The sequence below is a fragment of the Triturus cristatus genome, chromosome 4_1, assembly GCF_964204655.1.
Source record: "Triturus cristatus chromosome 4_1, aTriCri1.1, whole genome shotgun sequence".
NCBI classification, from domain to species: Eukaryota; Metazoa; Chordata; class Amphibia; order Caudata; family Salamandridae; genus Triturus; species Triturus cristatus.
Window position 1 is genome coordinate 22,985,519 of NC_140585.1, and position 27,835 is coordinate 23,013,353.

Consider the following 27,835-nt stretch of genomic DNA (forward strand, 5'->3'; position numbering starts at 1 on the left):
TAGCTCAAAGATCAGGCCAGATTATGGCCTGACTGCTCCGCCACCACTGCAGTCTCGTCTCTGCAGTCTTAGAAGCCTGAGTCATGCGTTGTACGTGCAGGAGGTGGGAGTACCTGGACATGGTCAGCATGTGTGTGTTGAGCAGCGGTGAGAGAGGTTAGCAGCTGGTCTCTGTTACACAGATTGAAAAAGAAACCTCTCTCCAGCCATCTTTGGTTTGGGATATGTGGATGACGCAAAGGCCCCAGATCATGAAGGTGAAATCACCATGCAGAGAGGATGGAGTGGACACAAACTTTATCATTTTCCTGTGGTGAAGGGGTACACCTTTTCACAGATGAAAATAATGCTTTCATTTTATTTTTTTCAAAAAAACAATTTATTAAGAACAAGAGGAGACTGTATCCATGCAAAAGTTTAACATAAATCTCCATCAAACATCAAACAATTCACAGTCTGTATGCCAAACAAAACATATCACATTTTCACCCAAAGAATGTTTAAACTATCCAGAACATGGAGTGGGCATTGAGCGGTGGGTCACTGAAAGCCCCCTCCAGTGGAAGAAGAGACATCTGGGGTCTTGCAGGTTCAGTGTAAAGGGGGTGGTTGAGCATGAGGCATGTGCTGGGATCCGTCTTAGTGTGTTTGAGATGTACTCTAGAGATGCTAACAATGTGCTGTCCTCTCTCAGTCTGCATGGGAGATCTCCTGAGGACTCCCAGTCTGCACGAGAGATCTCCTGAGGACTTCCAGTCTGCACAAGAGATCTCCTGAGGACTCCCAGTCTGCACGAGAGATCTCCTGAGGACTCACAGTCTGCACAAGAGATGTCCTGGGGACTCCCAGTCTGCACGAGAGATCTGAGGACTCCCAGTCTGCATGAGAGATGTCCTGAGGACTCCCAGTCTGCACGAGAGATCTGCTGAGGACTCCCAGTCTGCACGAGAGATCTCCTGAGGACTTCCAGTCTGCACAAGAGATCACCTGAGGACTCCCAGTCTGCATGAGAGATTTCCTGAGGACTCCCAGTCTGCACAAGAGATCTCCTGAGGACTCCCAGTCTGTACGAGAGATCTCCTGAGGACTTCCAGTCTGCACAAGAGATCTCATGAGGACTCCCAGTCTGCATGAGAGATCTCCTGAGGACTCCCAGTCTGCACGAGAGATCTCCTGAGGACTCCCAGTCTGTACGAGAGATCTCCTGAGGAAGGGCAGATATTGAAACAGGCCAGAGGAGAGGCATTCAGAAATCGAAGGCCAGATGATGAAACATGCCCAGAGGCTGCTCTCGGGATAAGAGAAAGAGATTCCAGTGGTGATCAAGGGGTGATCCTTTCTGGTGGTGACCAGGAATATTCTGGGTTACAGGCATAAGGGTAAGCTCAATGAGAATGTAAAGAGAGGGTAAACTGGTCGGGGGAAGGAATGAGAGATGTTCGCAGCTCATTCTTTTCTGGAAGAGATGTGTTCTGCCGAGATGGGGACAATCCAATAGTATGAGATACAGGGCATCGTCATGAAAGAGGGCAACACAACCACACACATAAAACAAGCAGGCAAGGGGTGGCGGCGCAAAAAATGGATAGTGTATCCTCCGTTCTTCGAAGCCCCACGGGGAGTCTTTTCATCTCCTTTGGGGTCAGCGGTGAAACTGTTGCTGTCCCTCATGGGTCCTCTTCGAATGCCTCACTCAAAATGTCCCCCTCCAGTAAGGCACGGCCATTTCAGCGGCTCAGCGTGACATCATGCGCACAAACTCTGTGAGGAGAAATACTTACATTAGAGACCAGAAAGAGAGAGAGATGAGGTGAGAGATGAACGTTTAATAGACAGAAAACTTTCAAGAAAAGCAAGGATTGGTTGATATTATTTGGAGGACTTTTAATCAGGGATATGCACATATGCAGATTTTTTGGGAACATCACAAGACTTGTTTTCTGCAAAGCTGGCAAAGTTTTACAGCGGGAAATGGAAGGAGAAGTGAGAAAAAGGGAAGATGAGAAGATGCCCAGGTTTCTAAAGAAGCTAAAGGCCCTGACCGTGAGTGGGTTCTATTCCACAGACCCTCCTCCTGGACTCCATGCTTTCAAGTCATCCTTCAGTGTAGAAATTCTACATTGTGCAGATCCAATAATCAGAAGAGTGGAGACTTTCCTGAAAACATCCTAGCCGAGCTACCCAGGTGCCACTTAACACCTAACAGACTTACGGAATGGATGTATGTGCTTGAAAAACGCCTTCAAGAGCGGAAGGCAACTTTTATAACTGGCTGCCATCGACCCTCAAGGCTCTTGTCTGATACTTTAAAAACAAGTAGATGATATTTCTTTCTTTGTGACATGATGATTGATGGGACCGTAACTGTGCCCTACAGAAGATTTCTTCCATAGGAGAAGCAGCTCTATGGCGTTCAATGTGTACGGAAAGCTTTACAGTTGTGCAACGAGGCATTTAAAAACAGATCATAACTGAGTGCGCAGGGCAAATGGTCCTTCGAGGGACAATGGCTCCAGCGATGATGATATAACTTACAAGCAGGAGGATTACCAAACAAGTCTACCAGTGCCTACTGCCAGGGTCACCATCAAGCCCCTTTTAGCAAAGGTCAAAGCGGTCCTGACTGTGCTGCCCAGAGGTCCCTCTACAGACTTCTAGCAGTTTTGGGTGAAGAAAAGCTTGGATACAGGTTCTTGAAAAAAAATTAAGAGGGAAATCCCATTGAGTATGAGAGCGATGCCCCCTATTCTTTTCGGATTTCCACACATTGACTGCACAATTCCACTAAAGGATCAATCATTAATCAATCAAACAAACATTTATAGAGCATGCCAAATCACCCATGAGGGTCTCAAAGCGCTGTGATGGGTGCTGTGATGCAAATGCCAGAGATGGTCCAGACACAAACACTGGTGCCAATTCCATAGGTGGAGGGAATGCCTGCAAGAGTTATCCTCCTACTGAAATTCTTGGAGAAATAGAAATCAGAACTGATTTGATTCATATGAAATAGAGATGACGTTCTCCACACCATGTTCTAGGCACGAATCCTCATCAATATTGACTCTGACATGTAAGCAAAGGCTGTACTCACAAAGCATCAGATCTGAGAGTTCTTCTAGTGGGACAGAGATTCCCACATGATTCTGTGTAGGATCACACTGGAAGGGGGACACCAAAGTGTTTGTTCTCAAGCCCCTTGAAGTTCTACCATAAAAGTGAGTTTGAAGTCGTATCTCAGTGCAAGAGAGTTGTACGTCATGTTCTTTTTTTGCTCCTAGTGTGAAACTGTCCTCTTTCTTGATGGTCACTTCCTTGTATGGTCACTTCCTTGCATGATCACTTTCTTGTATGGTCACTTTCTTGTATGGTCTTTCTTTTTCAAAGATGGCGCTCTGACTGGAGATCGAGTTTATTTACTTTATTGGGTATCATCAAGCGTGTGAGTCTGTACCACCTCCTGGGTTAAGCCCTCACTGTCACTCTTCATGGAGAGTCAAGCACACTAAAGGAGTAACCTGAGTATCCAGGAGTCACACACACTCCCTCACTGTCACTCTTCATGGAGAGTTAAGCACACTAAAGGAGTAACCTGAGTATCCAGGAGTCAAACATACTCCCTCACATTACCGGGATAGCAGTAATAAAGGACTGAGCCCACCATGGATACTGCCCAGTCACCAAGGACTGCCTCAGTGCCTGTAGGACATGGATATTCTCACCTACCTTTCACACTTACTCAGTGCTTGATTTTAAAAAAAGAAAATAAGTGCCAGGGAACTCCTCAGGAGGTGACCACAGCTTGCACCACCCATGGTCCCTGCCAGCACTGCCAGTGACAGCGCCAACAGAACTACGAACCAACACACTGCTACAAGAGTGACAGTTAAGACTGTTCGAGGTCCCCAAAGCAGTAAGAATGGCTTGGGAGAAGGTATTAGTTGTTTTATGTATAGTGAATGAATAAACAACTGTTGTTCTGCATATCTCTAAATAGCACAAACAGTGCCACCATGTGGCAGCTGTCATAAGTGCCAGTGTTGATAATTGAGTGCCAGTGCCAAGTACCGCAAACCATAGGCTCAAATTAAGCACTGATGCTTACTGCCTGGGCCACCTTGTTGCCCCTAAACCCGGCAAGATTTACATCCCACCCTGACAGCCAAAGGAAGACCAATTATCTCCCTTCTTGGGCCCTCCAACCTCAAAGTAAAACTCACACAGTTTTTGTTTTACATGGTGTTACCTCAGGAGGCAAATTGAGTCAGAGTGCCCGTTATATAAGAGGCAAATTTTGTATTCATTATTATAAAGGAGTCCAGTGTCTCCTCATTATTGTGGTAATGAGGATAGGAATGGAGATAGTGGACGTAAGGATGGGAAAATGATGGGCGTACATGAGTGACGGAAGAGCTCTGGGGGACGCGGCGGGATAGGAATGAGTGCACCGATGAGTGACAGCGGAGTTTCAGCCCTTGCTCACCTTCGAAGTCCACCAGCCCGTCCCCATTCAGGTCCACATCTTTGAGGATCTCGTCCACTTCGCGGTAGTGCAGCTGCTGGCCCAGGAGTTTCTTCATCGCCTCCCTCAACTCAGCGGTGCTGATGCGGCCGTCACCATTGGAATCAAACTATTGCGGTGATAAAAAGAAAAATCAGAGAAGGTGTAGTACTGTTTCCACTCTTCAGTTGTAAGTGTTCGTTTGTTGGATAACATGACCTTTGGGATTGGTGCCAGCCTGATTCCACGCACCCACTCAGGATATGTCAGCATATAGACCAGCAAGCTCACAGTGCCACCATAAGTACCCCTAAACCCTTTTAGCACTCCTAAACCTAGATAGGTAACAGTTGGTTTGGGCAACCTCATAACATGACAACCCTGACTCCCTCAGGAATCGTTGTAACAGATCTAGAACCTTTTCTGTCAGTCACTCGTGCTCTCTCAGAGCGATTCACACGAAATACACAAAGGGCGTTTTCAATATTTATTGAACCATTGTGATTTTTGTATAAAATACAAGCGCTGCAATAATCAATAGACAGAAGCAGATAAAAGTGATTAGCAATATAAGGAAAGTGAAGAGAATGAACAATTCCACCATCGTGCTAAAACAGTGTATATATGCTGGCCTATAAGTACTGGGTGCAGTGTACTCCTACGATGCGCTCCCTAACCTAGGGTGAGTGTTCTGCCAAGAATGCCCTACTGGATGATCTAAACCCCCATTACCTGAAGGTAAGTGCGAGCAGGTCCCCGTCTTGGTCACAGGCTGGATATCCCACCTTGCAGAGGGATGAACGAGAACCAGCTAAGCTGAGACGACAACACAGTGATGACCTCGCAATGACAACAGAGTGCTCCTCTGATTTGAGCACACAAACACGTGCGTATTTATACCAACTGTATTCATGCTTCCGTGTCGATGCTCCAGCTGAGCTGACATTGTTTATTGTCTCAATGATAGCAATGTCGCCTCACGGACGAAATAACATACAACAGCATTTGCACAAAATGTGTCCAGGCCTTTTACCAAATGTTCAAAGTGTCGTGATAGTGTACTTATGAAGTGGTTTTCTAAGCAACGTAGCTTCAGAGAAGCTAATCCTGCACTGTCACACAAGCAGTGTCAAAAATCATTGTGTCAAAGAGAAGGCAACATAAGTATAAATGGCAGTGTTCTTTTCTGGGCCTGCACTAGCCACGTGACAGAGGGACAAGAACAGCACACAGAAAAAAGGGCTAGCGACCCTGCAACATCCTACTGACCTTCTAAACAAATTGACTGTCTAATTGACTCACTTTTATTTCTAAATCACGGTAAAATATACTCACTGCAAGATGAACTAACTGCTGGATCTGCCTCACTGCAGGCTAATCTACTGCCAGACGAGGGGCTCATAGAAAGACAGTGTTCTGTTGAACTTGCAGCATCCTATCCGATCTTCGAAACAGATTCCCTGCCTCATTGATTCACTATATATCCAGGACTCTGCAAGAAACAGTCACTGAAAGATGGATCTACTGCCAGATGTGTCTCACTGGCACCCCAATCTCCTACCCGACAAGATCTCAACAAAGCGCTCTTCAACATGCAACGTCCTATCAACATCCTGAACAAATTCTCAGTCCACTAATTGCAGGACAGGCTCAAAGGAAGATGTATTCACTGGCAGATCCTATTTACTACTACAGCAACTAACTGCCAGCTTAATCCACTGACAGGCAAGGAGATCAGAGGGCAACAAGGAGGTGTCAGACCTTGAAGTACCGGGTTTTTAGAACCCAGCGGTGCAGGGGAACACACCCTAAGACTTCGGGTTCTTCCTGTTTCAGACCCACAGAAACACAGAGTCTTCTAGATGAAACCAAAGATCATATTTATTGGCTGCAGACCAATCACAGGTATTCGAGAAGTACAACACGATGTATGTTCTCAGGAGACTGCTCCCGAACCAAAAACCAGTCTTTACTTATATACACAAAATTACGCTCTCGGCCACACCGCCCCTCTTTTACAAGTGGTCATCCACATATTTTAGTTTCAAAGAAACAGCAGAGCCATAATGACAATCCCACATTTCAGTTCATTAAGCATACAGTCATTTTACCCAGCAAGGCTCAGAACCCTCATCAGATAACAGCGGACCCCAATAAAATGGGTACCTCCTGCTCGTAAAACAAGCCATAAAGTAGGAAACAGAGTCAGGTGTGAAATAGCTTAGTCAGAGATCGTGTGCGAACAAGGACTTTATGATGGGTCAAGCCCTGATGCTAATCACATTAGGCCGCGAGGAAAGGAACTGGCCGGACAGGATTGACCTCGGGCAGCAAAATCAGTTTGCACAGGTCAGAGAGAAGTCCCAAGAAGGTGTACGTGTCCTTTAGGCCTAGGCATGGCCTTAGTGCGCAGCCTATGTGAGGGCAACCACAAAATGGCTACTGTTCTAAAATGGAACCCAAGGGTTCAATATGTGGTATCGTATGCACGGTGAATTCATCAGTGAAACATGACGAAAACACTCGTACATACCGCGTTACTCATTTGCGGTTCACTGATACTGAAGTCGGCATGGTAGGGCCATGCTTCCAACATTGTTCCGAAATTTACAGTACCACAACCTACAGCATCTTATCCGTTCGCCTAAACAAATTCACTGTCTGATTGGTTCGCTACATATCCGACTGATTTCAAGCCGGGCTGCTCAGAGTTGTATATTCAGTGCCAGATCCGACTCACTGCTAGACCGACTCACTGCCAGCCTAATCCCCTGCAGAACAAGTAGATCATCACAAAGCAACAAAGGCTGATGGATCTGAGGATCCTATCAGATCTCAACAAGTTCAGTGCCTGGTTGACTCTGCATATCTGATCTATTGCAAGATGAATCCACATGAAGGTGGATTTACTGCCAGTCCTGGCTCGCTGGCAGCCTAACCCACTGCCAGAAAAACAGATCACAGCGAAACAAGGAGCTGTTGGATCTACGGCATTATATACAGTCTCCTACACAAACGTGCTGAATGACTGACTCACCATATATCTCACTCACTCCAATGCTCACTAAACATGGATGCACATCAAGATGCGACTCACTGCCAGACTGACTCCTGGCGAGAGCCTCCTACTGCAGACAAGGACATCACAGAGCGAGCAACGAAGGGCTGTTGAACATGCAGCATCCTATCAGAAGTCCCAAACAAAGTGACTGCCTCCTTCACTCACTGTGAATTCAAATCATTGCAAGATAGACTCACTACAAAATGGATTCCCTACCAAACCTGACTCGCTACAAGATAGACTCATTGATAGACAAACTGACTGCAAGATGTACTCATTACAAGGAGGACTCACTGCAAGATTGACTCATTGCAAGACTGACTCACTGCAAGCCTGACTCACTGCAAGATTGACTCATTACAAGGTGGACTCACTGCAAGATTGACTCATTGATAGACAAACTGACTGCAAGATGTACTCATTACAAGGAGGACTCACTGCAAGATTGACTCATTGCAAGACTGACTCACTGCAAGCCTGACTCACTGCAAGATTGACTCATTACAAGGTGGACTCACTGCAAGATTGACTCATTGCAAGACTGACTCACTTCAAGATTGACTCATTACAAGGTGGACTCACTGCAAGACTGACTCATTGCAAGACTGACTCATTGCAAGACTGACTCATTGCAAGATTGACTCATTGAAAGACTAACTCACTGCAAGATTGACTCATTACAAGGTGGACTTACTGTAAGATTGACTCATTGTAAGACAGACTCACTGCAAGATTGACTCATTACAAGGTGGACTCACTGCAAGATTGACTCATTGCAAGAGTGACTCACTGCAAGATTGACCCATTGCAAGACTGACTCATTACAAGGTATACTCACTGCAAGATTGACTCATTGCAAGACTGAATCATTGCAAGACTGACTCACTGTAAGATTGACTCATTGCAAGGTGTACTCACTGCAAGATTGACTCATTGCAAGACTGACTGTGAGAAGTTGGCCTGGTATATGCTGGTCACTAGTTAAAGTGGACACCTTGCACCAGTACAATTCGACTCTTATGGTAGATAGGTTTAAGACAACCTTTTAAAGAAAGCTATCCTAGTGGTAGCTGTGGAGAGCAGCCTTCAGGCTAAGTCTTTAGAGGAATGTAAAGCAGCTTGTTTTACCACATGATCTCTTGAATTACCAAATGAAAGGACACCACACAGGTATATATATCAAATATATATGTATTTATTACTAAACAACTCTCTACTAATCTCTTTATGAGATTAGAAGCCAGGAACATATGCACAAATCAACGTTTCACAATAAATTAAGCACAAATATGGCTGGGGCCCTAGGGGCGTACCAGACCATATACTAAAAAAGAGACTTATAGATAACAACTTGCAAAGGGACAAGGCCTAGGGCCTTCAGAAGCGTTGGGGCCTCACGAAACCACCCAAGGCAGGTAAGTAAAGGATTCATGGGGGACGCATGCAGTGTGTTAACCCAGCCGCGAATCCCCATTGACTTCAATAGTGCAAGTCGCGGTTGGAAATTAGGAGTTTAAGGATACTTTGGGAGAGTCTACAAGCAAGTCACTTACAGGGTAAGTAGTTCTAGAGCCAACACCCACAGGAGCATAGTGCATGAGTTACCTCACCCAGGGAAGCCGGGTGCATACGTGTCTTTTGGTGTCGGGTCACGGTGTCGTTTTCAATGGGAGCCAATGAAGACTTGCTGCTTGTGAAGACAGAAGAAGTGTCCGAGGTAATCCAAGACTGGATTCAGAAGAAGGAAGACCTGAAAGCAGAGGGAACAATGTTCAAAGTCACTTGGCAGTGACCCGGGCCAAGGAAGCTGGATGCCCACAGTAGTCGGGTGTTTTCAGGTAGTTCATGGGTGTCTTGACTCTTCAGCCACGAGGTCCAGGAGGCGTCGACGACCACCAGGAGCTGGATTCGGCGTGTCCCACAAAGTCTGCAGCTTACTACGGTGTCAGTGACCAGATTGGAGACAACAAGCCTTGGTAACAGCAAGTCTCATGGAAAGGACAAAAAGTCAGCTGTGCAGACTAGCAAGGTCTGAGGGACTCACCCAGCGAGGGTAAGTCAGGGCAGGCCTGGAGCAACCAGGGGAGCCCCTTGAAATTGTAGGAAAGTTTTCAGAGGACCCACAAGCCAGCCGGCAAGGGATCGCGAAGATGCCTCAGGAGGATCCACTCAACAAGGGCCCACGGTCACTCGGGACGTGGTTGGCCTCTGATCTCTGGAGGGATCCCTGCTAGAGGCTTGGACCACAGGTGGCCCAATGCACAGGTTCGTAGAACGTCGTGACGGGGTTGCACTCGAAAATAGAGCACGGTACCCAGGGATTGCGGTTCCTCGTCACTCGTGGGGTCCACTTGCCTCAGTGTCGCTGGGGTCTCACGATGGCCTTGGAGATGTCAGGAAATCCTCCTCCTGGGCTGCAGGGACTTCGGTCTCCGGCGGGAGCAGTGGAGTTTGAAACCGTAGTTTGTAGTTTTTGGTGCCTGCCAAGCAGGGGAGTCACTCCTTGACTCCAAGGGAGATTCTTCAGTTTTCCAGAGGTACTGGAACTTCGAAGGTCCGGGATTTTTTGTCAGAGTGTTGTCCAGGGATATCTAGTTTGCAATGGCAAGGGTTCCCTAACTTATACTGGAAGGAAGGGAGGGACTAGCTCTATGACCCCACCTATGGGAGGGTCGGGGGAGGGGGTGGCTACACCCACTTCCCTTTGTCCAGTTTCGCGCCAGAGCAGGGGCAGGTAGCCCCTGATCCGGTTTGAACTGGTGTATGCACAGAGGAGCCTACTGCTCCCCCAGTGCAGGACTTCAAAGCACTCTAGGAGTGCACCCACCCAGCCCCAATACACTAAACCCTGTCTGGGAGGAGGTCACACCTCCCTGTGACAGGATGCCTATGGCTGGGCTTCCTCCAATGTGAGTTTCGGTCACCAGCAGGAGGGCAGCCCAGTGTCTGTGCTGGTGGAATCCATTTTGTGATGCCAGGGCTCTTCAGGATTCTACTGTGTTTCCACAGTAGGTACATGTCTATCCCTCTAGAAGGGTGGGATCATACTCCTACACCAGTTACTGGTGTGGGTGTATGATTCCAAAGCGTTTGACACCAAACACAACATGTTTTGATGCAGCCATCCCAAAGTTAGCATTTACCGCGAGTTTATAACGCACTTAAGAGTATATGGTTTGACCGCACTCACAAACAGCCCCAGAGAATGGACTCTGAGAGCTGCAGAGGGGCCCTGCTCAGGAAGAGGCACCCCCTCACATGGAAACCAAGCACCCTGCCCTCAGGATTGATAGGGCCTGACTTAGGGGTGACTGATAGGTTTAAATGTGTCTGCAGGAGAGATATAGGGAACCTATATCTCAGTGAGGAGTGCTAGAACCACCTCACCCAGGCTGCAGTAGCAGGCCTGTGGTGTCAGATTTAGTCTGCTTCCCAGGGGTGGCATAATACATGCTTCAGCCCCTGGTAGGCCTGTGAAGTACCTATGCCCTCGGTACCTAAGGTACCATATACTAGGGACTCATAAGGCACCACAGTATCCAATCACTAGTGCACCTAATATGCACTCCATCTTGTTTAGAGATAACAGAGAGGCTGGGGCCCTGATTAACAGGGTCCCAGCCAGACTATAGTCAGAAACCAGTGTAAACATCAGAAAAAAAGTGGGGGCAACATAAGAGGCAGATCTACTCTCCTACACTAACTCACTGCAAGATTGGTTCTTTGCAAGACTAACTCACTGCAAGATTGACTCTTTGCAAGACTGATTCGCTGCAAGATACATTCATTGATAGACCAACTGACTGCAAGATGGACTCATTACAAGGTGGACTCACTGCAAGATTGACTCATTGCAAGACTGACTCACTGCAAGATTGACTCATTACAAGATGGACTCACTGCAATATTGACTCATTGCAAGACAGACTCACTGCAAGATTGACTCATTGCAAGACTGACCCACTGCACGATTGACTCATTACAAGGTGGACTCACTGCAAGATTGACTCATTGCAAGACTGACTCATTGCAATATTGACTCATTGAAAGACAGACTCACTGCAGGATTGACTCATTACAAGTTGGACTCACTGCAAGATTGACTCATTGCAAGACTGACTCGCTGCAAGATTGACTCTTTGCAAGACTGACTCACTGCAAGATGGGCTCACTGCAAGACTGAGTCAATGCAAGATGGACTCACTGAAAGATGAATCCAATGCTGGATAAAACCCTCTGCTAGTCTGACCCATTGCCTGATGGGTCTCACTGCAGGACCTGCATTGCTGACAGAGCCTTCTCCCGTCCAATCGGACTAACACCCTGACTATTCCCTTGATTTGATTGATTTATGTATTTGTAGAGCGCAGCGAATGCCCGTGGGTGTCTTGGTGCTAGGACGGTAGTTTGCCAGGTTTTGACGGGAAGCCAGGAAGATCCAGCACAGTTGTTAAAGAGACAGGTTTTCAGTGCCTTTCTGAAGCACCAGAGTGATGGGCAGCTCGTTATGGAAACAAGGAGCTGGCTCCAGATCTTAACTGTCCCGAACAGGAAGCTTCTGCCACCCCATTACACTGAGGTGTCTGCAGAAGTTTAGTATGGGCTGATCTTAGGCTTCTGGCCGGCACATACCATTTCAGATGCGCCCTCAAAAAGGGCGGCCCCATACCATGTAACGCTTTGAACGCCAGACATTGAGATTTAAACTCAATCCGTTTTTTAATCGGGAGCCAATGAAGGGCTCTTAACCCCTTCTGTGCCCATGACGAGCTGGACTCGTCATGGGCCGCGGTTGCGCTGTGCCCATGATGAGTCCAGCTCGTCATAAACCCCGCCCGCTAATGCAACGGCCGGCACAGGGCGGGGAAAGGGCGTGGCACACAAGGGGTTAAACCGTGAGAAACTGATTGAAACCTATGGATGTCTGGTACCAATCTCGCAGCAGCGTTCTGCAAACCTTGCAGTTTTATTAGATGCTGGGATTGAATTCCCAGGTATAGTGCATTCCCGTAGTCCAGTCTCGAGAGAGTCAATGCTATGACCAAGGTTTTAATTGCATCGGAGGGAATAAATGGGCAGGTTTTTCTAATCATTTTTAAAACGAACCAGATAGTGGAGGAGGGCTTGTTAATCTGATTATCAAATGTTAATTTGTCATCAAAGATGACTCCAAGGTTTTTAACGTTGGACACTAAGGTAGGACAATCTCCCAGATTAGCGGGCCACCACCTGGGCGACCAGAAGGTTGTATTGGCGCCCAGCAACAGGACCTCGGTCTTTCCGCCATTCAATTTCAAACAGTTAGACTGCATCCATTGGTTGACTTGTGACATTTAGCTCTTAAATCGGTCGGCGGTCTCCTCCACATGGGTGATCTATCTATCTATCTATCTATCTATCTATCTATCTATCTATCTATCTATCTATCTATCTATCTATCTATCTATCTATCTATCTATCTATCTATCTATCTATCTATCTATCTATCTATCTATCCACCCGTCAGTCTGTCTATCCATCGACCTCAATGTTTGTATATTAAAATAGCAGCTCTACCTCCAGTGTCGTCACTCAGCTCAGACTTCCATAGGAAGGTCCTTTTTGGTTTTATAAATATCTTTTGTGCCATTTGAAAAATGTGCACGAAAATGTAAAAAAGAGCTTCTCCAGGTTGTCTCCTTCACGGAAAGTTTTGCACTCTCAAGCAGGAGTTATGAAAAGGGGAGTCTTAATTCCCATTGTAAGTTTGCTTTCCAATACAGAGCAAATGTCTAAATGAAATTACACCAAATTGGCCAGAGATTTAGAAGGTTACCAAAAAGTGTGCTTTTTGCGATTGTGATTGGTGTGAATTTATTTACTCATTTTCCAGAAATGGGCATTTTAGGAGAGGCTTGGGTTGGTCATGAACGGGTTAACCCCAAGGAAAATATTGTCAGTATCTGAACAGTTGGGTACTGCGGGAGTACAATGGTTAGAGGTGGATCCTTATGTTTTGTAACGGAGTACAATGGTACACCAGCATTACCACCTGCATTGGTCTCGGCCCTTTTTTTGGGTGATTCGGGCTGGTTTGTGGCCTGCTTGTGCGGCTTGGGTGGTCGGGTGCTCTGGGCTTCTGCTGCCAGCTGTTTCTCCTTTGCTCTGTTTGGTTTGTGCTTTTTGCCAGGTCCCTTATGTCCTCGTCCCATTCAGAACAAAGTGGAGATAATCCTCTCGCGACAGAAAAAAGAAAAGAGGACTGCTGGGACCCTAACCCCAGCCCCCACCGTAGTACATAAGCAGTACTTACCCAGCATTCCGCCTGTTCTTTTTTCTGTCTGTCGACAGAATTGAGGTGTGGATGCTGGTGCTGCTCCTGCCGGGCTTGAGTGGATTTCTTCCTTTGACTTCCCCGTCCGGCTACCTGGCTGTGCGGTTAGGGTGTCTGGTGCTCTGCCTCCGGCCTGCCAGGCATGCTGGGATGCTTGGTTTTCCAGACCCATTGCGGCTGGTGCGCCAGCCTCCCGGTTCCTTCCGGGTTGCTGGGCTCGTCTTCCTGGAGCCTGGCTGCATGGAAGACGAGCCATGTTGCCTTGTTCCCCTGCCTTCCTCTTACCCCCTTCCCTGGAGGGGATGTGTTGGATGCCTTGGGCTGGCTGCGGATGGGAGGGGGACCTTGTTTCTGTTTCCACCCCCCCACTTGAGCCCTGCATAGTGGTTTCTGTTTTTTTCTTCCTGTCCTTGCGCCTCCTTCTGCATGCCGAGGTTGTGGACAGCTGCTTCCCTTGTTTCCTGCAGTGCACAGCGGGTTTTCTCAGGGGTCCTTGCCGCGCATCCTTGCTGCTACCATGCCTGGAGGCTCATAGTTTTTTGCAGGTTTGCTCCTGCTGCTCTGCCTGTCTCACCTCCCTGGCACTTTCTTTCTAGCAGCCTGTTGCTTCTTGTTGTGGGCGAGGGGATGTGGTGTGATGGCTGGAACTTGCGACTTTGGAGCTGGGGTTGCAGGTGTGATTTCGGCATCGGCTCCACATCCTGTGTTGCTGAGCGACTCACTTACTCTTTCAGAGCCAACGATTTTGTATGTGTCCTTCCTGGTTCTCCTTAACAGTGCTGTTGTTGCTTAATCATTGCCTGTGGTTAGCGCAGGACGCCGCTGGCTCACATTGAGCTCTGTTGGTGCATGCATTGACTGTTTGAGTGCAATAGGGTTCTGAGTGGTTGTCTCCACCGCTGCCTTCTGCGGTCGCAGTCTGAGTGCAGAAGGGCCAGGCTCGTGCCGGGCTTTGGCTCAGCTCGAGCTCCCTCAAGCCCTGACCAAGCCACACCTTAATTTGGCTTCTGCCCGCTACGCATGGTCTGGCCTTATGAACCATGACTTATAGGATATATCCTCCTCTTTCAACGCTGGCGTTGTGGATCCTCAGTGCTTTCTTTGTTCTTTGGTGTCCAGGTCCCTGGTGGCCTGGGGGGGGGGCTTGTTCTTGTTTCTGCCCACCTCCCCGGGTGTTTTCCACGTGGAGGGAGCTGTTTCCTTGGTGTGCTATTCTGGCTGCCTGATTACGCTCTGGTTGCCTTGCGCCCCTCCTGTGGTTCCCTTTTTTGGGCTCATTCTTCATTCCCTCTTGCGGGGTCGGCCTGTTCTGTATCTGGGGGCCAGTCTCCTCCGGGTGCGGGCTGCGTGGCGGTTTTGGCGGTTTTGGCCTCCTGGGTCAGCCAGATGCGGTGGCAATTGGACTATTTTGTCGTGCTTTTGGTGGTGGCACTGCGGATTTCTGGCTCGTCCTCATGGGTGTCCAGGTTCCTTGCCTGGTTGCTTCCGTTGCCGCTCCTGTGTTGCGTTTCCTCTTGGGGTGGTCCTTTGTTCCTCCCTGCCTTTCTCACTCTTATGCCCTTTGCCATGGCTTCAGTCTTCCTCCTGGGGTGTGTCTGCCCTCTGCTTATTCTGTCCGGTTGGTTCCCTTGCTGGGTGCCTGCCTGTGGTTGCGGGGGCTATAGGGTGGTGCCTCTGCTCCCTGTTGGGCCCTGCTCTTGCCTGTCGCGTTTGCTGTTCTCTGGGGCTCCGGTCCACGGGCGGTTGCTCTGTTCTTTGCGTCTCTTGCCCCTCTTTGTCTGATTTTTATGCTGCGTCTTTGCTGCCTTGTCTGCCCCCGGTGCTTGCCTGGTTGCTGGGTGTGGTGCTGGTTTGGGTCTGGTTCTTACCTGTTTGTGAATCCTCCTGGCATTGAAGCGGGCTGTGGTGTTTGTTTCTCCTGCAGTTGGGCCTCTAGGGGCCTTTTGCTTCATCAGGCCCTCCCTGCCTCCTGCTGGGTTTGCCTGCTGGTCCCTGGTCTGCTCTGGTCTCTGCCCTTTTTTTTGGTGGGTTGGGGCTGGTTTGTGGCCTGCTTGTGCAGCTTGGGTGGTCGGGTGCTCTGGGCTTCTGCTGCCGGCTGTTCTCCTCTGCTCTGTTTGGTTTGTGCTTTTGTCCCGGGACTGTGGTCTCTAGCTGAATGGTCTCTGCCTGTGGGTGGCTGTTCCCTCAGTGGTCATTTCCTGGTCTTTGTTGTGGTGGGCTGGTTTTGCCCGTTGTGGCCTGGGCCTCCCCTTTCCAGCTGTGCTGGTCTTCTGCCTGGGCGCCCGATCCTGTCTTCCCTGTGTGCCCACTCCCCCCCCCTCTTATTTGGGGCCCGCTCTTGTTGGCGGGGTCTGTCACTCTGTGCCCCTCCTCCCTTTGTTGGGATGCCTGCCTGGTTGCAGTGGTTTGGGGGGGCCTTGTGCCTTTGGCTCCTCTGGCCCTCCCTGGCCTTTGTTTTTGCCTGTGTCCTGCTGGAGCCTTCCCAGTTTTAGGGCCTTCCCTGGTTGTGGGTTGGGCCGCTGGGTCCTTCTGGTTGGGCAGGTTGTTTGTCTTCGGCCCTGGATTCCCGTTTGCTTGGCGCTCTGTTGTCTGGGTTCTGCCCTGGGGTTTTTCCCCCTGCTCCTGCCCTCCCTTGGTGGGTGCAGGGCCGTGGAGTTTGTGGGTCTAGGTGGTCTGCTTGGCTTCCGCCCTGGCTTCTGTTGTCTCTCTGGCTTGGTGGGTTTTGGGGTTCATTTCCCTCCCCTCTGGGGTCGGGGGTTTCCGGTTTTGGGCCGTTGGCTCTGTCTAGCCCCTTCCGGCCTGTGCGGGTTCCGGATTATCGGTCCCCGGTCTTTGCTGGCCTGTCTGTTGTTTGGTCGGCTGTCTGCCTGGTCTCTTTGGGGGGGCATCTCTGGCTGGCTTGTTCTTCTGCCCTGGTCTTTGAGGCCATGGGGGTTGGCCTTGCCTGCCCCTGCTGCCCTTGCATTTCCTGTTGGTCCCTAGTTCGGTTGGGGCCTTGTTCCTTGTGGGGCGTTTGGCCTCCTGGGGTTCTGGTCTCGAGCTCTTCCCCTGTCCTTTTCAGTTTGGTTGGGGTCTGGCTGTATGGTCCTCCTGGAATTGTTTTGGAGGCTGCTTTCTGTTGGGTTCTCGGGCCTGATCCCTTCTGGCTCTGTGGGCCTTGTGGGGTGCGTTCCTGGGGTTTTGTTCCTGTTTCCCCGGTTTTCTTGCATGTGCTCTGGCCTTTGCTCGCTTTTGGCCTGTTCCTGGGCTTTTGCTGAGGCTCCGCCTCCCAGCCGGGGTGCTTGGTGGTTGTCCTATGGCGGTTCTGGTGGTTGTTGCAGGCTGTTTTTTTCTTGGGGCCTGGTCCTCCTCTGTGGGGTTTCGGGGGCTTTGTCCTCTGGGCTCTCTAGGTGCCGGGTCGTTCTGGTTGGGGGGTAGAGCTGGTGCCTGGCAAGTGCTTCCCTCCTTCCAGGTTTGGTCTGGTTGGTTCTGCCCTCGGGTGGTCCTTTGGGTTTGTGAATGTGCCATGTTGGCTGGCCCTGGCCTCTTTCCTTTTTACTGCTTCCGGTATGGCTGTCCGGTGGTGTTGGGGTTTGTCCTCTGTGTGAGAAGTTGGCCTGATATATGCTGTCCACTAGTTCTAGTGGGCACCTTGTATCAGTCCAAACAACCCCTTATTGGTTATAGGTTAAAGACAACCTTTATTGAAAGCTGTCCTAGTGGTAGCTATGGAGAGCAGCCTTCAGGCTAAGTCTTGAAGGAATGTAAAGCAGCTTGTTTTACCAGTCTATAATCTCATGAGTCACTAAATGAAAGATATCCACACCAGGTATATATATATAAAATATTTGTATTTATTACTAAACACACAGTCCTAGTCACTTTATGAGACTAGAGGTCAAAACACATAAGTTACACTTCAATAATCACAGTAAAATAGCACAAATACACGTGAGGCCCTAGGGGCGAGTCAAACCATATACTAAAATAGTGGAAAAAAGAACCATGACTTAACAAGACACAAGGCCCAGAGAGCCTTTACAATCACTGGGACCCCAAGGAACCACCCGAGGTAGTGACACAGGGGACCCACGGGGGCCGTGTGCAGTGTGTGAACACATCCGCGAGCTCCCATTAGCTTCTATGGGGAAAGTCGCAGTTAGATTTTTAAAGATTAGGGACACTTAGGAATGAGTCAGGACCAACCCCTTGTGGGCTTAGGAAGTTCTAGGGCTAGCACCCACGGAAGCACCAGAGGACTCGTGTTACCTCACCCAGGGAAGCCGGGTGCATAGGTGTCTTTTGGTGTCGGGTCCGCGTCGTCGATTTCAATGTGAGCTGGCGAAGAAGTGCTGCTGCCGTGAAGATGCGAAGTGTCCGAAGAGATCCAAGCCTGTATCGAAGAGGAGAAGAACCTGAAAGCAGAGGGACAGAGTCTGGGTCACTTGCCAGTGACCAGGAAGGCGATGAGCAGATGCCCACCGATGTCGGGTGATTTCAAGTGAAGGAGGTGAAGCTTGACTCTTCAGCCACGAGGACAAGGAGGTGTCGAGGACAACCAGGAGCTGGATTCGAGCTGTCCCACGAAGGATGTCGAGTGCTCCAGCATTGGTGCCCAGATTGGACACAACAAGCTTTGACTGACTGACTGAATGTATTTGTAAAGCGCACTTATGCCGAGGCGTCTTGGCGCTAGGTAGCCACATCTGGGAAGCACTGATTCTAGAAAAGCCTGGTTTTATGGCCTTTCTGAAAATAGAGCGGGAGGGCTGAAGGCGTAGTGAGACAGGGAGGGCTTTCCATAGTTTGGCCGCCAGGAATGAAAAGCGTTTACCACCCAATCTTGCCCTTTTGATTTTTGGAGGAAGGACCAGCCCGACGTCAGAAGATCGTAGGCAGCGAGTTGGAGTGTAGCGAGGAAAAAGGGATTGAACATCTTCGGCCCCGCCTCCATAAAGGGCTTTGTGTACAAGGCATAGGGCCTTGAAGTCAATCCTGCATCTTACCGGGAGCCAGTGAAGTGCTTTGATGCTTGCGGAGGTAGGATGGTGTTTCGGAAGGCCACATAAGACTCGGGCAGCAGCGTTTTGAAGAGATTGAAGTTTTGTAAGCTGTTTGGCCCCTGAGCCCAGATAGAGTGCGTTACAGTAATCTATCCTAGATAGAATGAGAGCACCAACTACAGTTTTCCTGAGGGAAGGCAGGATGAATGGGAGAATTTTGTAGAGAAGTTTAAGTGTGAAGAAACAGGCGGAAACCACTTGGTTGATTTGGGGGGCACAGGTAAGCCCCTCGTCGAGGAGAAAACCAAGGTTTCTAGCCTTGGCTACTGGAGAGGGGCACAAACCGGCCTCCGGGGGCCACCAGTGGTGGTTCCATATGGAGGGTTTATTTCCGAACTCAAGCACCTCGGTTTTTTGGGTATTTAGCTTTAAGAAGTTAGCCCTCATCCAAGACATGACAGAGGAGAGACAGTCGCGGAATCGCTCAGCTGGTTGGTTGTCATTTTGGGTGATTGACACCAATATTTGTGTGTCATCAGCATAGGAGACGAGCGCTAGGCCATGACTCTTGATCAGTCTGGCCAGTGGGGTGACATAAATATTGAAAAGGGTGGGCGAGAGGGCGGAGCCCTGTGGAACTCCGCCCGGGAGGGTGAACCGTTCCGATTGCATACCGTCCCAGTGGATTGGTTGTTCCCTGGCGTCGAGGAAGGAAGTGAGAAGGGATAGGGCTTTACCAGTGACCCCCACGGTTTGCAGCCTAGTTAGCAATACTGTGTGATTTACAGTATCAAAGGCCGCCGTGAGGTCAAGTAGTATTAGGGCCGCTCTTCCTCCATCGTCCAGCACCCTTCTAATTCCTTCCGTTGCCATGATCAAGGCAGATTCCGTCGAGTGTTGGGATCTAAACCCATGCTGCGTGAAGTCTAGAAGGTTGTTACCCTCCAGATAAGACATGAGATCCTGATTGATGGATTTTTCCAGGATTTTGGAGGTTATGGGTAGGCATGAGATGGGCCGGTAATTTTTCGCCTCCAAGGGATCAAGGGAGGGTTTTTTCAATATAGGTCTAATACAGGCCAGTTTCCATTTGGTCGGGAAAATCCCTGTTCCAATTACTAGATTGAGCAGCGGGGTCAGTGCTCTGCCGACCTCTTCCGCAGCTAGATGTAAGATATATGGGGGGCAGGGGTCAAGCGGGGATCCTGATTTTGTCTGGGCAAGCAGGTCAACCACTTGCTTCAATTCCAGCTTAGAAAAGTTGGTTAAGCTGCCATGGTGGGGCTGAGAGTCCCACACCTCCACGGAGGGAATGGTGTTGACCTGAGGTAGATTCAGAAGCTCTTCATAGACCAGGTTAACCTTGGACTGGAAGAAGACCGCGAGGTTGTCGATGAAGGCTTGGGTGGGGAGAAAGATAGAGTCCCCAGGACGAAGGACAAAGCGGTGACGGTTTTGAATAATTCTTTGGAGGAGTTGGAGGCTGCAAGAATTTTAGCAGTAAAATAGGTCGACTTGGCTAAGGTTATAGCTTGTTGATATTCTTTCACGGCTGCCCCATAGTCTGCCTTAGACGTAAGGCTGTATGAAGAGCGCCAGGATCGCTCCTTATGTCTGCAGTGAATTTTAAGACTTTTTAGCTCAGTGGAGTACCAGGGAGCCGACACAAGTCTTTTTATAGCTGGTTTGGACACTTCCGGGGCCAGTGGATTGGTGGCCTGTGAAATCCAGTTGTTAAAGCCTGCGGCTGCCTGATTGGGATCAAGCTGGAGAGTGGGGAGATTTGTCAAAGCAGCGGACAGTTTAGGTTGCGTAACCTTTTTCCAGACCCGAATTTTGTTCTGAGTGGGTCTAGTTCTGCGGGACTGATTGGAGTCGGTAGTGTTGATGAGAAAGTTGACGGCGTAGTGGTCTGACCAAAGAAGGGGGAGTGCGTTTACTACCGTGATGAGAGGGCAGTTGGTAAAAATGCCGTCCAAGGTGTGTCCGGCTTGATGTGTAGATTGTAGTACCAATTGTTTCAGACCAAAACTAGCTAAGGTATCTGTTAAATTGGAGGTGTCTGCGTTATTGGTAACCTCTAAATGAAAGTTAAAGTCACCAAGCAATGTGAAGGATGCTGAGTTGAGACAGGACTCCATACGAGTTTGTATCTGAGTAACGAATGTACTCCTAGGGCCGGGGGGTCTGTATACTAGGATTCCTTGAAAGATCTCTTGATTGTTTGATTTAATGCTCAGGAACATAGCTTCTGCCGCTAGTAGAGGTTCGGGCATCATTCTGACCTTGAAATGATCTCTCTATATCAGGGCAATTCCACCCCCGGTGGTCCCAGTTCTATCCAGATTGGAAATGCGATAATTAGGTGGGGCTACCTGATTCCAGTCAGGGTCGCTGGCTTCATGTGCCCAAGTTTCCGTTAGGAAAATTAAATCAGGGTGATGAAGTTGAATAAAGCAGTGTAGATCGTTTTTGTGTTTCATCAGAGATCGAATATTAATTAGCACGCAGTTGATACGATTGGGGCGTGTTACTCTCATGTTATTATCTGAGGGGGTGGATTGCTGGCGCCTGTGTAGCACACCCTGGGCCGAATATGGCGCTCTGGCGGTGGTAAGCTGGGGACAAGGGATAGGCCCGTTCTGAGTGGGGTTTGGCTGACTGACTCTACATCTTTTTAGATTTCCAGGGAAAGATGCAGAACTCTGTGTCACGATTCAGGTTCAGGCACTCACCATGTTTGAAGGACAGCAGCTCGAAGTGGGAATAGGCCTGCCTGGACGGAGAGGCAGGGGTTCTGGCGCTGGGCGCGCTCCGGGCGCCGACGGGCGCAGACGGGCTTGCCTTTGGCAACAGCAACCCACGCAGAAACAAGAAAGATGCTTCGGTGCAGACCAGCAAGGTCTGTGGGACTCACCACTTGGTTGGGAGTCAAGGCACATCTGGAGCAACCAGGAAAGCCCAAGGAAAGGCAAAGTTACCCACTCAGGGACCAACCAGTCAACGGACCAGGGATCGCGAAGGGACGTCAAGATGAAACACAAAATGATGGCCCATGGGTCACTCGGAATGACCAGGCTGACAATCTTCAGTGGATTCAGTGCTCGAGGTGGGGGCTACAAGTCAGCCCAAGCATGACTTCAAGAGATGTCAAGAAGTCAATGCACTTGTAGAAATGCACGGTGACCAGGAGTTCCGGTTCCACGCTACTCACGAGGGCTACCGGTCTCAGCTTTGCTGGGGACTCGGGTTGGCCTCTGTGATGTCTGGAAATCCTCTTCCTGGGCTGCAAATACTTTGGAGTCCGTCGGGAGCTTCAATGATGCAGATCGGCAAATTTCTTTGTTGGTGCCTGCTAAGCAGGGGAGTCACTCCTTGACCCCAAGGGACATTTTTTCAGTCCTCTGGTCTTGAGCAGAGCATCGAAGGTCCAGGATTCAGCTTTAGAGTTTCATCCAGGGTAATCTAAAGTCCTAAGGACAGGGGTCCCATACTTATACTAAGGTATGGGGTTGGACATACTCTGGGGATCCACCTATGGGAGGGTTTGGAAATGAGGTGTTGGTACACCCATTTCCTTTTTCCAGTTTCGTGCCAGAGGAGGTGCTGGAAGCCCCTGAACCGGTTTGAGCTGGACTATGCACAGGGACACCAAATGTACCCCAGTGCAGGACTTCAAAGCACTCAGAGAGTGCTCCCACCCACCCCAATACACATAAGTCTGTCTGGGAGGTGGTTACACCTCCCTGTGACAGGAAACCTACTGTCCAGGCCTTCCCTGCCGGAGTTTCGATCAGCAGCAGGAGGCCAGACCCGTGTCTGTGGCTGCAGCATCCATTTTGAGATGCCAGGGCTCTATTAAGTTTCTACCGGGTATACCAGTGCTGTCATGTCACTCCCTCTAGAAGGGTGGGATCATACTCCCACACCAGTTACTGGTGTGGGGGTATGATTCCAAGGTGTTTGACACAAAACACAACATGTTTCCGTGCAGCCTGTCCAAAGTTAGCATTTACCGTTTGGTTATAATGCACTTAAGAGTATATGGTCAGGCTTCACTACAAACAGCATCAGAGAAGGGTCTCCGAACGCTGCAGAGGGGCTCTGCTCATGCAGGAGCACCCTCTCACATAAGAACCAAGCACTCTGCCTTCAGGATTGATAAGGCCTGCAATAGGAGTGACTTATAGGTTTATATGTGTGTATATATATCGTGATCTAGGTAACCTATATCACAGTAAGGGGTGTGTGCACCACCTTACCCAGGCTGCAGTAGCAGACCTGTGGTGTCATTTTGGGTGGCTTTCCAGGGGTTGCATAATACATGCTTCAGCCCCTGGTAGGCCTCTGGAGTACCTATGCCCTGGGTACATAGTATACCATATACTAGGGACTTATAGGGGCACCTCAGATCCAATCTGAACTGTACCTAAAGTATATGGAATCATGTTAGAGAGGAAGCAGCTAGACTGTGGCAGTGATTAGCAGGGTCCCAGCCAGACTAAAGTCGAAAAACAGTGAAACACCAGCAAAAAGTGGGGGTAAACATGTGAAGCAGATCCTACTCTCCTACGCTCTGGTTGGCCCTTTTCACCCTTCATGACTTGTTGCGTCCGTAGCTGTGGGGTCTTCCTTTCTTACCCTTTTGGGGTGGCTTCTGTGTCTGTTTGTCTATCGGGGCTTCCCTTCTTTTCTTGCTGGGGCTCGCTTTGTGTCTGTGCGGCTGCCGGGTCCTCTGTGCCTGCCTAATGATGCTCGGCTTGTCGACATTTTGTCCGGTGGGCTCCCTTGGACATGTCTTGTTGGGGCTTTGTCTTCTCTGGCCCCCTGCGGTCCATGGTGTTTGTTGATGTAGCACCTGTTTCTCTTCTGGGGGTTTGCCTTTGGGGTCTAATTAAGGTGCCTCCTTTCTGGCTTCCTTTTTTGTCCTGCTTGCCTTTTTGGCGTGCTCACCTCCGTTTAGCGGGTCGGGGTGTCCCTTTGGTTGGTCTGGGTCCTCAGTTTCCTCTTTCTCTGGTTGGCTGCCTCCTAGCTGTCACCTTCTGTTTTCCTTGGTCCTGGTTTCCAGTCCCTGGTTGCGTCCCTGCTGGCCTTTTCTGTCTTTCTGGCCAGTTGGGCCGCTGGGGGTCTTCTTCTTTGTGTGGCCTCCCTGCTGTCCTTTAGTTGTGGGCGGCCTATGTTGGTTGTTTTGTTTGGTGGGCTCTCCTCCTTCCTTGCTTGCAAGGGGGGGAATCCTGGTGTGTGCTGGCTGCCCTCTGGGGGTTGTCCTCTTCTTCGGCTTGATTGTCTCCTGTTTGTTTTGGTGGGTGCGTCCCTGCTTTGGTGGGGTACTTTCCTGTCTGGGTGCTCTGCCTGTTGGTGCCTGCGGTTCTCCCTTTTGCTTCCCTTGGGTTGCTGCCTTTTGGTGTGGTTTCCTGGGTGTGCTTGAGGGTTTGGAAGGCTGGGTTTTCTGCTTTGTTAATCTCCAGTTTGTTCTGAATGGGACGAGGACATAAGGGACCTGGGTGTAATGCTCTATTACCTACCGGTAATCTTCATTACTCCAGGTCCCGTTGTCCTCGTCCCATTCATGTGCCCCGCCCTCCCTCCCGGACGGCCGGACTTCCTGTGGGGGCTTGGAAGTTCAGGCGGGATGCTGGGTAAGTACTGCTTATGTACTTCCAGTGCGAGGGGCTAGGGCTAGCGTCCCAGCATTTCTCTTTTCTTTTTTTCTGTCAGGAGATGCTTATCTCCACTTTGTTCTGAATGGGACGAGGAGTAATGAAGATTACTGGTGAGTAATAGAGCAGCGCTATAAATGCACCCTTCTGAGGTTAAATCTAAAAAACATATTTTTGGCCATTGGAACCACGGTACCACACAGGAAATCACTATTGTCAGGCTGTAGGTGTGCACACTGGGAGCTACCTTGGGGTGTGTTGCTTGCAGGGCGCTGCACACAGTTTAAGGCTGTGTGCAGCAGAAAGGCTTGGCCGTCAACAGGGGGGTGCCAACCACGGGGTTTGGTGCAGGGCCTGTCCAGAAGCCAGCCCTTTCGACCAGCCTTCACTGTGCACGGCTGTAGTGCATGTGCAGCAGAGGGCTTGGCAGCTTGCAAGGTGGTGGGAGGGGTTCGGTGCAGGCTGCCTCGAGGGAGATGGGCATAACCTCAAATCAGATTATAAAGAAAAGGCCACAGAAATTCACCGAAAAATCGAATGTGAAAGGGACATTATAGTTAGGTACGGTACTAAGATCTTAAATAGATTTTTTTTTAAACAGTAATGTACAGAAAATCACAAAGGATAAAGGGATCCCATAGTTAGCAGTCGAAATGTATTTTAGTGAGCTAACAATATCTCTGAAAACACTGCCTATAACCTGACATATTACATCACTCATGACAAATGTAAATGACATAATTGATGTCATTCCTGACGACAACAGTGATGGCGACATCATGATATTGCTAGTCACATCACTCCATAAACCCTTACATCATCAGAGCCAGTTTAGCACTGGTGGCGTGCTGCATGACAGTCTTTTTTGGTGCCCCCCCATGCCCTTCTTTTCCAGGGATTCCCTCACTACCACCCCACAAGTGCAGAAATCACACATCATCCATACGAGTAGGTGCTATAGAGTAAGACTGTATTGTCTGGAAGCAGAAACATTGGACTGGCTGAGTTGGCTTTACTAATACAAAGGTATTTCTACCAAAACAAATCCCTTTTTAGCAATATTGGGTAATGAAATACTGGGGAAAAACATCACATTGTAACCTGTACCCTGCAGTTTGCCTGCAGCTCTTTGATGACAGTTCATAGGTCAACTGTGCTTTATTGTAGCTTATGTTTATGTGTAAGTTCATGTGTATTGATTTATAGAGCGCAGAGCTGCCCTTGGGCTTCCCAGGCTGAGGAGAGGCGGTGATGTGAGGGAAAAAAGAGTTATCAAGGGAAGAGCTACGGGGCATATTATCAAGAAATGGTGCCCTTGTGAATTCCCATAGAAGCACATGTTCTGGTGTCAACATGGGCTTCTATTGGAATTCTCTGCAGCATATTATCGCCGCTTTAGCGGCAGTTTTCTGCCGCTAATGCGGCGATTATTTTAACACCGTGCTTGATAATATGCCCCTACGTTTTACATTTTTTGCTAACAATGTGTTGATTTCTTAACAGTCGCATTTTTTTGGGCAAGGAGTTCCACAGCCTGGGAAGCTTGAATGATGCACTATTTACAAACCATTGAAGACTGGGATGCATGTAGCACTCTATGTTAAACAAAGTAAAAGCTGAGCACACGTGATGTGGGTTGTAGAGCCATGTTTCAAAGTAGGTTGTGGCTTAGAAGACAAAGCCTGTTGCAAACATTCTGTGAGTTCTCCAACGCAACCGAGTGTCACCTCCATGGTACCACAAGACCGTTCAAGCTTCACCCAGAGAAGTCTGCAGGGGCCTGCGGTACGACTCCCCTAGTGACTTTAATACATTCAAATATATACATATAGTGGGATTTGGTCTCGATTGGATGGTTTTATTTTCTATCCCATTTCCCTGCTTCTTATTCAGTAGCTTTCATCTCTATTCTGTGTTTCTCCTGAATCTTGGTTATTTCCTTTTTATTGCTTTCTGTTTGGATGATGAGTCCTTTCGCTGTTAGCACTCATGGAACTACTATATTCTTTTTCTTCTAATATTCCATGAGCATGCATGTGTTTTTTTTGTCTCTTCCTCATTTAGGCTCCCCCTCTCAAATGCTATGCTACACTCTGTGTTGCTTTCTCCCCCCCCCCCACCCACTAGCTGCCCCGCTGTCAATGTAGAACAGCATTGTAAGAATTCACTTCCCTCACAACCAGATTCTGTTCAATAATCTTTTTTACTCTTTCTCTTAGCCACAGTTCTCCCCACATTCTTTCTTCTCCTGTCTCTGTAGACAAAAGACAAACGCTCTGATCTTCTGAAGTTCTCCACATTCCTTGTCAGACATTGGCCAGCAGGTCCCCAAACCCCGATGCCAGGTCTCCACCAATCCTGGCAGGTCTCTTACCTCTCGGAAGGCATCACGCAGCTCCTTGACACCAATCATGTCCGCCGTCTCAGCCAGCATCTTGGGGCCCATGAGTTCAACAAAGTCATCAAAATCCACCTTCCCGCCCGCTGTCGAGAACAAAGATGAGAAAATCAAACATCTTGTGTTGAGTTGCATTGCGGTTGATGTTATAGTTGTGCCTTTCAAACGTTAAAAATACAAAGGAAGAACAGATTAATTTTCATTATAGGTCCAATATTTTAATGACATCAAGCACTCGTCTCCTTATACCTTGGTCACCAATCTTGGTAGTGGGATATCACCAGCCTCCCAGGGGTCAGCTTTCATCCACCATTAGTGTCAGTTACCGGTCTCAGTAGGGCCGTAGAGCAGCCTCAGTAGAGTCTAGTCCCATCCACAACTGGGCTAGGTATTACTCTGTAGGGTTCAGGTACCAGCCTCCATAGGATCATCTAGTAACCTTGGTAGAGGCTAGTCACAGCCTCAACTGGGTTATTTATTACTCTTTGCAGGGTTCAAGTACCAGCCTCCAAAGGGTATTCTACTAACCTTAGTAGAGGTTAGTCCCAACCTCAACTGGGCTAGTAGTTATTACTCCTTGTAGGGTTCAGGTACCAGCCTCCATAGGCTCATATAGCAACCTTAGTAGAAGCTAGTCCCAGCCTCAACTGGGTTATTTATTACTTTTTGCAGGGTTTAGGTACTAGCCTCCACACAGGTCAGTCCCATAGTCACAAGTGCAGGATGGGAGTCGAGTGAGATTTAAAAGTTTCTGACTAGGGTTTAGTACACAAGCGTCTATTTACTATGTCCTTCCCACACTCTAATGTTTGGAAATCGTCTCACCATATTTGGTATATTGATTATTTATTAATGCCTTTTGTATCCCAAAGGACAATTGTGGGTACACAATGCAAGCAGTGATGGACAATCCTATCCCA

At 49.0% G+C, this 27,835-nt stretch overlaps 1 protein-coding gene across 2 annotated transcripts in view; it reads right to left on the reverse strand.

The window, feature by feature from the left end:
* Positions 1 to 398: 398 nt before the first annotated feature.
* The window catches only part of LOC146839349 (calcium-binding protein 1-like), a 430,695-nt gene continuing 403,258 nt past the window's right edge, over positions 399 to 27,835 (reverse strand). For both annotated transcript variants that reach the window (XM_085650347.1, XM_085650348.1), the window contains 3 exons: positions 26,892 to 27,001; positions 4,484 to 4,631; positions 399 to 1,761 (listed from right to left, as the gene is read on the reverse strand). In XM_085650347.1, the coding sequence (XP_085506473.1) occupies positions 1,736 to 1,761; positions 4,484 to 4,631; positions 26,892 to 27,001 (284 nt within the window). In that variant the 3' untranslated portion in view covers positions 399 to 1,735. The remainder of the gene's footprint in view (positions 1,762 to 4,483; positions 4,632 to 26,891; positions 27,002 to 27,835) is intronic.